The following is a 15,621-nucleotide window of genomic DNA, read 5'->3' on the forward strand; positions in this document are numbered from 1 at the left end:
CCTATAATTTATTTCGATCTTTAGCGACTTTTGCTTATGGTCATATTTATGCAATTACGTTGCTAGTTGGGATAACAAGTATTACAACGATAAAAGCAGCGCTACCAGTAATTTTAATTAACTCCCGTTCAAATTTTAAACAGCGAAAGTAGAATCAATTTTGTCCGCGTAATCTCATTTCAACGTGTACGTGATGGAATGTTATGCTATATTTATAGTCGCGTTATGCTATTCCACATGACGGACGATGAATTTACTTGTGAGGTACTACTCGTTACGCGCGTTTTCCAGTTTTTAACAAATTTTTAGGAGATCTTCGGGGAAAAGATAAACTTTGATGATAAATACCTATATCTGGCGCGAGACGCTGCTGCGTCTCTGGATCGCGATATTCCCAGAATTTATTACTAATCGAGACGCTACAACGATTTTTTTTTACCCCAACATTCATAAACATTTAAAATATTCTTTTTATTACATAATTATTATAATTTATTACAATAATTTATTATGATGTTTAAACTCAAATTTTCCATTGCACAATTTTTTATCCAATCAAAATCATTATGTTATGTTATAACTAAATTTATACATATAGGTTTATTATTGCATATACACATGGTTTATTCCATATATACGTATCGAAAAGGTGCATATTTTTACAAAAAGTAAATATATGAAGATACATTTTCCGTGTTTCTTCAACTATTTTGTGCATGCGCGGGCTCGAACATGTCTAAACTTTTTACGTTCAAAATATTGAACAGAAAATAAATCGTGCAGTATTGCGGCATTAATTCGCTCACTTTCTGCGACGTAATAATTCTGGAAAGGATATCATCGTAATCTAGAAGGTGCTGGTAAGAGAACCTCTTACCGCATTCCTCGCAGCGATAGTAGATTAATGTTGCAGCAAAGCGGTGCAACTTCTCAGGATCTACGCGCGATCGAATGTATCTCAAGGCGCGAGCGGGGCGAGCTGCATGGAAGAGATCATTTGAGGGCACGATCTACGCGCATATCGAATACCTGGGAACAACCGCGGCGCGGCGTCGGCTTCCTCCCGACGACGCTGGAAGGAAGGAGGGGTCCCACCTCGCTTGGCGCGTTGCACTCCGCTTTAAGCCGTTGCACGCCGCAAAGAAGGAGCGAGCGCGTGTGGCAATTCGATTGCAAAATCGGCCGGGAGGTCGTAACAATCCTCCCGTCCGCTCCTCGACAGATCGACGAGGGGCAATTTGGCAGCCGCGAAAAAAATCGCGCCTTAATTTACCCGGAGGAAAATTGGACGCCGACAGTGCGGCGGATTTGGCCACATCGCTTTAGTCCCGGCCACACAAATTAATCCTATACAGATCTGTATCCTGTTGTGACTCGTTGTTAGTTTTAAAAATTTGCAATTATTCAATGTTGCAAAAATAATAACATTTTAATAAATGATATCTCATAAAATAGATTTTCACTTCACTTTAGAAACGTTCGATTCAGTTTTAGTTATGATAGCCTTGAAAAAAATCGATTCGAAATTTATTGATTATCATCGCTTATCATCTTACATCTTTTTTCAATGGTGAAATATTTTTCTCTGGAGAAAGATTGATGAATCCGTTCGATTTTATTCCTAGAAGATTCTGGTGACTCGTGAACACCTTTTTGGTAATTAAACCGGTTCGAAAATGAAAGAACGCACCTTATCTCTCTCTTTCGGTTTGTGGACCGTGCGTCATCGCGCAGCTTCCGAAGTGAAAGTAAACTTGCACTTCACTCGGAACCGAGAAGCGTCGAGACGCGAGCGACTTTAATGCCTGTGAAGACCGACCTTCGCAGTTGTTCGCGATGACAATTCGACCTTCGTCCAATCCAATGGCTATATTTGCGTGTCCACGAGATGCGGGAGGAATGCGTGAAAGAAACTGGAATACCGGAATGAGAAGTTTCCTCGACTTTTAGATGAGAGAAAAACGAAGAGTCTTGGAGACAGAGGCTGGAAATAAGAGACATTCGGAAGGTCGGTCAGCGGTCGACCTTTCGCGAAGTCGATCGTAGCTCGGGGCAAAATCGATATTAAAAGCGATTTTATTATCTGCTATTATAAACCTCAACTAAATGATAATTACTATATGTATATATATATACCTTTGAATATTTATATATACTCCAGCTAATATTTAATATGTAAAATATTGATTTTATCTTAATTATCTATAAAAATCTTATTTAAATCTTATTAAAATAATTTTATATACTTTAATTAAGCTTAAAGGTTAAACGAGTTAATATGGAGCTAATAAAATTTAAGTCTCAAACTTTTGAGACTCAAATTACTTATCAGGAAATTTTATTTAAAAAAGGAGAAAAGATTGATATAATTTAAATCGATATAGTTAAAAATTTTCAATTTTTTTCAAGTATACATATTATACGTATGTACATTACGCACTATACATCGATATAATAAAAAATTGTCAACTCTTTTAAGATTACATACTACACGTATTATACCTACATGACATATATATCTATTATACATATATTACATGAAAGAGAGAATACATTCTTTTTATTTTTATTTTTATTTTTTTCGATTCTACTGACACTTTTCGCTCAAAGTTGTTATTTCACTTTAGTAGCTCGAAATAAGTACATATACATACAAGTATCTCTGGAACCATCTTCTCATGATTGCGAGAGCTCTGCAAATATTACCGTCATCTTATTCGAATATCACTTCGTTTATCAATATTCGAAAGCTCTGACATCACCTTTATATTAATCTTTACCAAAAATGTGGTAGAAAGCATTTCTTATTCGACAACAAGTTACTTCACAACGTATTGGTATGCAAAATATTTTATTCAAGAGAAAATACTCAAAATCTCTCAATTTATATTCAAGAATATTTAATTAGGAAAAAATTAAATTGTTTTTTTTTAGTTTATACAAAAATTACAATTTTCTTAATAAATATTACAAAACTGAGATTATAGAAAATAAAATTGTAATTACATACTTTTTGTTGTCTTCTTTTCAATAGAACGACGAATTGACATATTGTCGATTTATTTTGTCGACAAAGACGACTTAATTACCGGCATAATCGGCTTATTAATTCTCTACGAAAGAGGGCGAGAGTCCGAGTGCCCCTGGGGCGAACTCCGTAGAAAGTAAAAGTGAGCGAAGCATGGTCTTTGACGACGCGACAACTCAAATCGACTTTACGTAGGTATCCACTTTCGAGACAGCAGTGAAATAATTGCAAGTTAAAAGCGTCATTTAATCGGCATTGCGACGGTAGTTGCGATGATTTTATTTTATAATTAGCATCTAACGTATGTGCTTGAATTAACGATAGACGTCCTTAATGTTAAATTTAATGCTGATATGAAGATGTATAATATTTTATCTCCAAAAAGATATAATAAATAACATAAAAAGTGTTAATAATTACAAGACAATTACAGTCGCAAATTGAACTAATGATACATAGAAAGAATAATTTTGTTAAAATATCTAAAAGTTTAAGTAGATATGGATCTAAAAATAATTTTGTTTGGGCTATCAGAATAATTATGTAGTAAACTCAAGTATGATGAGCATACAAAAAATTTTGACATTCTAGCAACTAACTTGGACGTTATTATTACTATTTATGTTATTTGTGTAATTCTGGATTTGAGAAGATTTGATAACTATCCTTACTAAAGCAGTGTGCGAAGATTAAATTCCATTCACAATCGCGTGCAATACGGTTACAGTTACATTTAAGTTATAAATTATATTTATAACTTAATTTAATTTATATTAACTATAAAAACTATTTTTAAGTTACAAACTTTATTGTGGATTTAAATTAAATGCAAATATACTTTTAAAATATTACAAATTGTAATTATATTAATGACATAATTCTAGATTATAGAAAATTTTAATAGATGACTTCATCTCTAATGATGAAAGTGGTGCGTGAAGATTGAATTCTTTTTAATCGCATGTAATGCGGCCAACTAGTAATGATAGATCAAATCGCAATCGCCCGCGCACCGCTGGCACACACTCGGGACGGAAATAAAAAGATTTCAGATCAAGAATGTCGCTTGTACCTTTCATAACGCCAGGGTGCCATAGGCCCATAAATGTTGCACTCGGTCATAACACCGTTTATTTAATTACATAAATCCCCGACCACTGACTTTCAATATAATTGAATATATCAATTTTCCATACAACAAGCGTAGATATTCAAATATTTTATCACGCATATCCAGATATCTAGATAAATTAATGAATATCATTATTTATAGGAAAAGAATTTACAAAAATTATTGCAAGTAATTCTTATGGACTGTCTTACGGAAATAATACTGTTAATCAATCTAAAAAAGAGAAATAAAGATATAAATGTCATGTAAAAATGCTGCATTAACAATAAGTGCATGATGTCATTATTATTCTCTTATTTTCTTCTTTTTCAAAGAAAATTAATATTAATTTCATGTTGTGTAATTTATAGCAATTTGTCTTTATATAAGACTCATTGTGTCAACTTCTCATCAAAATAAGCAATATAAATAACCAGATATCTGAATATCGTGACAGATTTAAAGATCAATGCAATTATTATAATGCAATTAATTTTTTTAAGCAATTAAATTGCCGATAAGATCGCTAAACAGCCGCTGTCTGGCGTCTAAGCTGCATTCTTAAGTTATCCCTTCAAGGAGCAATATTAATAGGGGAGCCGAAAGAAAGGTCGTGACTAAAAATAGCCACGGACAAGTGCATTTTTCTCGGCGTGTCGCGTAAACAATGTCCAGAAGAGAGGTTGTTTCCAGTACAACCTTGGACGTCCAGAAATCTGGTTCTGGAAATATACGATGCGCAGAGAGTGCGAAAGGCCAACTGGGGTGCCTTCTACATTATTATAGCGATATAGCTCTGCTTGGTAAACGGGTTCTATTCTGCCTTCGTTTTTTCTTTACTCTTGCGGGATAGCCGATAAAAATTAAGATAAGAAGAATAATAATTTGAAATTCTTGCATAGAAACAGCGATGACACATAAAATTCTGGATTTGCATAAGATATCCGCGAATTATAATTTGGCGCAGTCGAAAGAAAAACATTGGTCATAAAACGTATCACAAAAATATCATTCTTAATTTTTGAATAAAAAAAAAACTGCCTCTGTGCTAAAAAATACATTACAATTGTAAATATAAATAAATAGGGATGAGATATAGGTATTATTTTGAAAAAATATTAACCGACAGATATTAAACTAACGATAAAAAGAAGGGCGCGCGCGCGCGCATCACGCACACAAAAACATAATTTATTTACTTATTAAAAAACGAAAAAGGCACGAAAAATATTTTTACATCACTTACACAACATTGTACTTTCTGAAACATTAGACCATATTGTTCTTTAATCTGGAGATGTTTATAGCTTCTATCGATAATGAGCAATTTAATGTGTAATAAAGTCCGATATCGTTTATTATCGAAACGATTACTAGCCGTCACTTCGATAAATTATAGCACTGATTGGCGTTGCTACCAGCAAGATTATCGTTCGCGAGATCCGAAAAAGGATACAACGCTACGTCGAGGTGTGTAAATGGAGAGAAGAGCTCGAACGCTGCTTCCTCTTCGAAAGTTATGGGAAGAATTAACTCGTTAACTACCGAAGAGCCCGAAGAGAAATTTTCCTCTTCATCTCTCGGCTACATCAGTTAATTGGTCCACTCGATCTTTCGCGATATTTGAAAAAATATCACGATGTCGATGTGTGGTGTATCACATATTTTGAACGTTGTTCAGGTTTGAAACCTAGAGTCAATAAATCTACCTTTGTCCGAGTGAAACGCACCCGGATAGTAAAAGCTCGACGTCGCGATGAAACTCCACGTTCGAAAGGATTCTTGAAAGGTTGCGAAAGGTTGAGGTCGATTTGATGATCTCGGCTGTAACTATATGTATTCCTAATCACAGATTGCAATTATCACTCGCTGAGGATAAAATAAGGAAATGTCATAACCGTTCTAATACGAAACATCATCGACTTTCGATCCTTAACTTTCATATTGATGTCAAACACCTTCGGTGTTGAATACCGAGGATAATTTTAACAATTCTGTAATTATTCAAGAGAGCATCGATTGACTTTAGAGCATCTTACAAACTCAGAAGCTATTTTAAGTCAATTCTTCCATTATTATTGTTACAAATAAATGTGGAGATCATTCTTGCGTATTTATAGGGTCGAAATGTAAACTCGTCAAGATTATATATATACTTATACTTAGTAGGCCGATTTAATTTGTACAATGAACGGTACTATCGCAATTTTATCCGCAGTGATACAACTGCGCGAGTTGCGGAGAATATATCGGTCGAAAAGAGAAAATTATTTCACGCACGAGATAATTCGAATTCCTAAAATGTTCTGATCATCAAGATTATTTCTCGATTGGCCGAACGCGGCCCGACGGCGTTGGTATTTTATCGCGGAAGCCGTGATTAGTATACTGCAGGCTCAGCCGAATAATTAAGCGAAATATGTTCATTATATTGCTGGGCGGGACTCGGTAATTAACAGAAATTCAGTAATCTTGATGCGCGTATAATCAATTTGCATACGCGTTACTGTTCCGGTTATTATCACTTTCCTTTTTCATATGCAGCGTGGCAAGACCGTTTACGTAATATCAAAAAATATTCTTCATGAATTATATAATTATGATAGTAAGGAATATACCGGCGCGCTCGTTTATTCTAATTGAGTGAAACCGTTATCTGTGTCTGTATGTACATCATGTACCTGTAGATATTAGGTATTTTTAGCGCTAATGCTAAAATCGAATATGAAAATTCTTTATCCTGTTTTTTAAATAATGCGGATTTTTTAATACTCGTATACTTACGTTGCCAGTTACTCATATTGCTGTGCAAAGAAACGTAATTATGCAAAAGTTGTTAATTAAATAAAGTGACAATAAAACATCAACATTTAAAATATTATAAAAACGAAAAGGAAAAAAAACGGAGAGCTGAAGATGATGCAATGTAAGAAGTATTTTAAGTTTTTTTTTACATATAATTTCGTTCTTCTCTCTTTTTTGTCTCGTTGAGCTTTATTTATAACAATTTGTTTTTATGTGAGTTGCGTCTTCGTACGATAAAAAAAATAGAGATATTCATAAAGGTCAATAAATTTGGATATTCAAGTGACATGGGATTTTTCCATCTGATATTTATTCTGCACGCAGAATAAATCCGATATGTATATATCCAGGATCCAGTGACTAGTTGAATACACATGTTGCATCCACGACGACCGGAGTTGCATATCTGCACGTTTTACTCGTTGTAGGAACCTTTCTTCTCGATTATAAGCATCAAGTTATTCTCGACGAGCTCACACACAAACAAGTTAAATGAACATTTGCCGAGCTGCATTGCATCGTACGTATATATGTATATGAGTACTAGGTCAAAGTTAATTGTTCCACGTTAAGGAGAAAACTTATTTAGTTATAGTTTCTTCATGAATGGTAATCTAATTTGGGATAATAGTGCTAACGCTCATAACAATAAAAAAATTAATAATATTTAAAACATATCATTCGTACTATAGTGTATAGGTGAACACATATGCAGATGAACAAATATATAGCAAATATGACGAAATAAAATTAAAGAATTAATAATAACGTATAGAAATAAAATTTTTAACTGAATTCCATACGTATTTAATTTCTTTCATCGATTCAATCACATGCATATCTTTAAATTTGTGATCACGAAAAACGGAAAATGATGAGATTTTTCGAGCTCGGATCCTTTCACCGAAGCGCAATATTATATTTCTGCGAAATCACATGAGAAATTGTTTAAGAGACGAACGATGGAAACGATGGCCGTCCAGCGGTGAGACGCCGCGCCGGTAGCGAATCGCGCGTCGAAAGCACGACGAGAACTTCCGTTCCGGTTACGAAACTTCCAGAAAGTTAGCAATGACCAGCTCCGGCTTGTGTTCACACCGCGCGCCGATCCGCTCCGCGGTCGCCGGACGATCGACGCGACGCGCGTTTGAGCGCGCGCGTGTAAGTACGTGCCGATACGCAGTGGCGCGAGAAGGCGAACGTGTAATCGCTCGGGGCTCTCCCTTGAATCGCCCGTGTATACATATATTCACTTTCCAAGGATCTCGGCATCGTAGAAAGTTATTTGACATTTAGAGGGGCCCCGGAGTTTTTTGACCCACCCCGCGCGTGCATACTTAAGCCGCGCGCCGCTAAGCGCGAGCTATTACTCCGCGGGGGTACACGTGCGCGCGGAGACAGTTCGCAGCGGGCGGACGAATAAGATGATTATCAAGTTTCTGCAATTGCAGAAATGTAACGTGCGATGTAATGCTGCTATAACTTTAGAACAGACGGAGACAGAATTCGCACTGCACCGTACAATTATTTTAATTAAATACCATGCCCCCGTGTGCGGCTCTTTGTACAATATATGTATATTATCAAGCATCATGTATGTTACCTGAGAGCATACGTTACTTAAGAACATAAATTAAATTACAAACTTTGTTTAATTTGCGTATACTGAGAATTGCACTTTTTCTTTTTAGAAACCACGGATTTGATTTCTGTATGTATACATATATAATACAATACATTAGAGACCGCAAAATTATATACAAGTTATCAGAAACATCTTCTTCTTCTTCTTTTATTAGGCTTTGCCAGCTGTTTTTCTTCACGCGTTGTGTTCAGGACTCTCTCTATTGATGAAGATCTCCAGTTTTCGGCCCACAGAAGCAGATATTTGCTTCATAAATTAGTCGTAAATTAGATGTTAAATATCTATTAAGTTGGAAAACACAATTAAAACTGACAAGATTTTATTGTCTATTTACTTCTTTGAGAAGGCTTTACGCGTCGAACTTTTCATGGATTGGCTCCGAAATTATGCCTCGATGCCTTGTTAAAATGCTCGCAATCGCTCTTAATTTCTTGTTTAATATCAAAAGGACATCCGGTAGTTTCCAATATACTCAAGGGGCGTGTGCACGTTTCACCGTAATCCAACTAATAAGTCATCGCGCTCGCGGCTATCTTCCGCGAGAGACCGGCCCGGGATCTCTCTGTCCGTCTCATTAAACGCCCAGAGTCCACAGAGGCGCGTTAATTGTTATCACGATGGCGAGCGGCGTAACGTATAACGGTACGTTAACGTAACGCGAAACTCGCCGCCCGAAACGCACCGCGAGAAAGTCGCGCCGCGTTCTTTCTTCTTGCTTTCTCTTTACACGCCCATTATGTAACGAACAGTGAGGTCGTCCGCATAGTCCGTGTGCGCGTCGCTATTCATCCGTTCCAATATCGTATCATCGATCTTTATTAATCCCGCAACGAGAGCCGTGCCACGCCGGTCAAGCCGGGTTGGGAACAAGTGCATCGTCGTGCACTTTACATTTCTGCGTTACATAAGCGGTTACAAGCGGAACCGGCATTCGGCGTACGCGTAACACCCCGAGAGAGATAGACGGATATTTTATACTTTGGCTGCTGACTTTAATTCACGAATCTCACCGAGCTGTGAATGCACTGTGAATGAATTAGGAATTTCTATTCCCAGGGATACATGCACCGCTCATTTAATTATTTAATTCTTAGAATGTATGCTTGTCATTTAAACTTGTAAAATATTTCGAACGTGTACAAAAAGATTTTAATTTATGTATATATGTACATATTACTTTATACATTTATGCTCATAATATAGATAATATAAATATACATATATTATATTTATACATATTTTATATATGTACATATGTGTATTTATACATTCATAACTTTTAATTTAATGTTAGCTTAATGTGAGTGAAAGTTTTTCACCATTTGTTGTTAGATTATTTTTATATCCCTTAACTTTATTTCATTTTTAAGTAATATATTATCACAGGATAATAATGCACACTTTCTAATGTTAACTGCATATTTCGTTGGCGTTTATTGATGAAGTCACCTGCAGCTATCACCATTGACTCACTACCGATTCGTTGCCAATATACGCGAGAGATCGAACACTATACCAAAGTTGGGACGAACTCGCTATGAATTAATTATTTGCGAGACTCTCACTCTGACATATTGTATTATACGTCTCCAGCAATGATGAATTATTAATGAGACGCACCATTTTTCCCGTTGCAGGAGGTGCGAGCAGCGTCGCTGATTCTCTGCTTGGGAATTCTGCTTACGACGATACAAGATGGTAAGTCTTTTACAACTTTCTTATACACACGTAAGTTTTCATAAGGCAAACTGTTAAAATTCACAATATTTGGATTTTTTACTGTTTTATTTTTTAATTACATACAGAAAAAGATTTTTTAATTACATACGTCTCTCAATAACTTCTTTGATTTCCATTTCAAGTCGATTTTCTCCTAGCAAAAATTTAATTATGATTATTTGTTCAATTTTTAAAATTTAATAACTGTCTTACAGATTGAAATTCTTTTAAAGTCCGATTTTCTTTGACAATGAGTCATTGATTTCTTCGAGGGGTACCTTGTACAATTACGTAGTAGCAAATAAAATTTTACATCAAACACAAAAGTATTAAACGTCAAATAATGACAGCCAAGCTTTTCGTGATACCAGGAAAATGACTCTTATGGGTATTAAAAATAAATTACAGCTTGCGTGGCGGATAAATTTCAAAGAGCGCTTATGCATCGCCAATGTAAACTTCATCTTGCGAAACAAACTGTAAAACTGCATTTATCCGAGTCCCCGGCATTTATCCGCGCGCCCGTTGGTGTATTCTGGGAGCGAAACAATAATCGTTTCCACACTGCACGAAAGCAATCGGCACTGCAACCGAGAGCGCGCGAATTGGAATGGGACACGCGAAGAAAACGAAAGGGTCTATCGGATCTCTCATAAAGTACTAGTTTTTCCAGCTGTCTGGTCGGCCGTTCGCTTTCCTGTAAAAATCCCAGGAAAAGAACGAAAGTTTCACCGAAGGCTTGTTATTAGGTTCTTTGCGGATACTCTTGAAAACACAACGTAGAATTACACCTAATTGATCGTTCAATTTTTTGTAACATCTGCAAATTCATTGGCGCGTTACCTATGTTACGATCTAAATCAGAAAAATTAGTACAAAATTTATTTTTTGTATACATTATATATGTACCCTGCCTGCACAATATGTAAAAAAAACATGTTATTTTGATTGCAAAGTCGCAGAAAATATGATACGTGAATTCTCGCACATCGCCGCGAAAACCAAGTAACTTGTTTTAATTAATCAGCTGTCTATCAGATTTTCTATATATTGTGATTCGTATTTCGAAAATAAAATTTTTATTTTATATTTAAATATCACATGCCTCAGTGGTCGAATAGATTAAAACGCCGCCCCGGGAAGTCGGGAGTAGTCGGGAAGTCCCAGATTCAATCTCTGGCTGAGGTAATATTTTTCGCAATAAGTTCTTCGTAGTATTTTAAGATGCTTATAAGCATCGAATTAAGTATTGAAGATCAAATTCCAACTTCAACTAATAATTGCATTGCAAGTACGACATTGATTTCGCGCACAGTTAAAAATGAATAATAGATTTGAAAAATTCATATAATTTATTAAGCACCAAGCCGTGACTGTAGAAGACTCTCAAATTTATTTATGATTTTTACTTACGCGGTTTATTAAAATTAAATATTGTTTAAAGTATTTTATTTTTTAATTAACTCTTATTTTTTATATAATGAATTTAGCTATCAATTACATAGTTACCTATCAATGATGTTTGGAGACTTTCAAAATATCATTGCAACGTAAGCTGTGTTCTAAAATTTATTGCTAGTATTGAAAATCTATAGCGCTTACGTTACGTGCACTATAAATTTTCAACACTGACAGTGAATTTTGAAACATAGCCGTAATGTGCGACGAGCTAGCACGTCATAGTTGCCACGTTTAGTACAAGCTCGACGTTCATTAGAAATTGTTCGAATTCATTGAAATGAATTTCGTTTCTATAAAATTTTAATCTCTGAATTCAAATTTACTCTATTTAAGTAAAATTGTATATTGGCTTATATTTTAGAAATAAAATAAAAATTACAGGAAAGGTCAATGAAACGAACGAACTTTTGACTTTATTAAATCTTTTTCAGCTTCAAATACAAAATTTAATATATAATAAATTACATTAATCTTAGTCGGAGAACACGTAATGTTTCTTGTCTGTGTGAGCTTATAGTGTTCAATATTTAAAAAATTGATTTTACTACAGTATAAATATCAAATAAGAAACGTGTGCTCTGCTAACACTAACAATAAGATTAATGTAATTTATTATATTGAATTTTGTATTTGCGGCTGAAGAGGACTTAATACCGTCAAAACCGCTTTAATATTATTGAATTAAATTATATAATAATATATTGTTAAAGAAGACTTATGGTTAGTAAAGTCGAAATGTCCCGCTTTTATATTATTGAATTAAATTATATAATTATATAATTATAAACTCACACCAAACAAGAAACGTTACATGCTGTCCGACCAAGATTAATGTAAGTTATTATATATCGAACTTTATATTTGCGACTGAAGAAAACTTAGTAAAGTCAAAACGTCCCGCTTTAATATTATTGAATTAAATTATATAATTATATTGCAACATCTTTATTTGCTCATTTTATTGACCTTCATTTCCAATAATTTCTATTTTACTCTATAATGTCGAAAATCAAATATGGAATATTTAATATAAAAAGCAGGAAAAAATTATGAGCACACATTCCTTAACATATATTCTTGTTAAAAGAAGATCGGACTTTCTCTTAATTGCAGTATCAAAGAATTTGTTATCAAAATTAAGACCAAAATAATTTTGAAACTTTTGTATAACAGATCTTCTAATGAATGTTCTTAATCTTTAATCATTTAAAGTAAATGTTATATATTATTTTTTTTATTAATACATAGATGAATTGATAAAACCGTCAAAAATGGCACTTAAATGCCTGCATAGTTCTAATAAAAACTGACAATTTAAAACAGTTTTAAAATAACATAAAATACAATTGAGAAACGTATTATTAAAAACGATCATTTTTATGTTCTTTAGTTTAGAAAGTTTTTTTAGTTAGCGTGCGATTATTTAAATGTTTACGAACTTCGTAAAAGATTATATTTAACATTCCCATAAATCGCGCGAAGAAGCCGTAACATTTCTCATAATGGACAATAATGCTCGAGAACGAGCGATAATACATGGAGACTTCTACCCTGCCAATGTCTACGCGCTTTCAATAACAGCGCTTTCCACATCGTGATTAAAGTATAGAGCCATGCCGTGACTTTTCTCATATTCGACGGGCAAATCCGGAAAAACGCGCGATCACGAGCAAGAGCGGAGATCGCAAGTCCCTTGCTCGATATTATCTACACTATTATGTATCGCGGTTTAATACTATTATATACCGTTTGTATAATGCCAATGTACGTGTAGCGTGGGACTGCTACGAGTACTCTCTTGGTGGGCGTTGTTGCGGTGAAAGAGAATTTCGAGCGTTTCAATATCGGCAATCCTTGCGAGGCAATGAGATTTACAGATTAAAGATTCAATACATGTCGTATTGAATTTTTAATCCGCAATATATGTTTCCAGAATCTTTGATTAATATAAGTGATATATTTTTTTTATGAATTTGATTCTTTTATTATAATATCTTCACGCGAATACACTGTTATGCTTGAAATGATGTAACGATTATTTAACTCTGCTGTTTTATTTGACCCATTCATGATTAAAATGTATTTATTATTAAAATGCGATTTGACGACATTGCTTCTAAGGTTTTTAAATTTTATAACATTGTCTATTTTACGTAAGTAATTTGTAAAAGACAAAAAAATTAATAGATTTCGACGCGCGGGCGTGCGGAGATGAGATTAATAAATGTTTTATAATTCAACAAAGTTAATCTTTATCTTAATATTTGTTAATTAAAAATTCAAATATTGTCTTTTAATAATAAATTATTCTTTAAATTACATAGCCGTTCTAACAATACAAATATACATCTGAATATCTACATGAAAGATTCCTAGAAACTTAAGACGCGATATAAACATTTTTATGATTGTTTTACTCGTCTTTATGGTGCCTTTCGAACGTTTATGTTGTTTAGATAATTGATCGTTTAGGATTGCCAACAGGAATTAAAACCAGTATAAATTTAGACCAGATTTTATTGCTATAAAAAGGCACATAAAAGTAATCTGAATGATTTTCACGTTTTTCGCATTTCCATTAATTTACGAATATCAACAAAAAATAGAAAGTATCGTGAAAAAATAATCTACCGAGCAATTTAGATCTCTTATGTGTAAAATAATTATTTTAGAAATGGATTCGAAATGGATATATATTTATTTATACTAAAAATAACATTGTACAATTATAGATAATCAAGTCGTGTATAAATTTTTGCTGAAATGTTCATTTTTCTTATTTTTTGAAAGTATGTTTTAAAGTTTATAGTAGAGTTACCCGTAGTTACTGGTTTGACAGACATATAATCTACAATAAATCAATTATTATATCACAGTTAATATACGACAGCACAACTTTCCTTTAATTTCGCAAATTAAACCGTTCTTTTTTTCACGTGAACGCATAGATCTCTTCGATTAAATCCGACGAAATCGCATCGGTTTCGATCGTCGCTCGAGGGTATCCTTCGTCGACCTCGCCGAATTGTCGCCTGGTCCCTGGTCAGGGTCAGTAGCAAGCCTTAATTTGCAGGCACCGCTCGTGCATTGTTCCTACACGATGTTCGGCCTCGTTTCACGCACGATCGGTGAAAGCAACGGCGGATAATTCGCAGACGATACTTCGAAAGTGCTCAGTTGCGTGTAAAACCGTATGAGAGACCGCGGGCTCTTGGCGCGGTATGCCGTCAAAGTCAGCCTTCGTGGGCGATTATGCGCGTGCGAAGCGGGGCAACAAGATGCATGCCTCCCCATGCATCTCGTTAGAAACATGCATTCGGCTAATTAACCGCTTGGACGGCTGGCGGGAAACAATATCCGTCTCGTAATACTATCTCTCACTTTCGCAATGCCATTTTCGATCGGGTTACGTGACTTGTTGTGGATCATCGTAACGTTTCCCTGAAGGAAGTTAAATTAACTTAACTGTAATGATATTCACGATAATACAATCTAATCTGATTGATGTAATTGACGTTCTAAGATCTCCTTATTTTGCATTGCGAAATTACGCAGAAAGTTGAGCATTATTATCTGAAATTAAGATCCCAATTTCGAAGAGATTAACTTTTAGGATTAACTAAAAAGGCAATCTAAAATAATACAAATGGATGGAGTTAGACATTTTATTCGCTTTCTATATAAAACAATATTTTGAGAGTTATTAATAAAAAAATATTGAAACGTGTAAAGCGATATGATTTTAATATATTTTATTAACTTATTAATTTATATCTCGGACACTTAAATTTTTATTCTTATATATAATCTTAAATTTAATATTTAAACTTACTGTTTTTACAACATAAATTC

The 15,621-nt window shown here is 34.3% G+C and overlaps 1 protein-coding gene across 2 annotated transcripts in view; it reads left to right on the forward strand.

The window, feature by feature from the left end:
• Nucleotides 1-15,621, forward strand: part of LOC105459591 — a 39,362-nt gene that overhangs the window by 2,815 nt on the left and 20,926 nt on the right. For both annotated transcript variants that reach the window (XM_011705751.1, XM_011705752.1), the window contains exon 2: nt 10,227-10,287. In XM_011705751.1, coding sequence (XP_011704053.1) covers nt 10,227-10,287 — 61 coding nt within the window. The remainder of the gene's footprint in view (nt 1-10,226; nt 10,288-15,621) is intronic.

This window comes from Wasmannia auropunctata, unplaced genomic scaffold (assembly GCF_000956235.1).
Source record: "Wasmannia auropunctata unplaced genomic scaffold, wasmannia.A_1.0 LD334181.1, whole genome shotgun sequence".
NCBI classification, from domain to species: domain Eukaryota; kingdom Metazoa; phylum Arthropoda; class Insecta; order Hymenoptera; family Formicidae; genus Wasmannia; species Wasmannia auropunctata.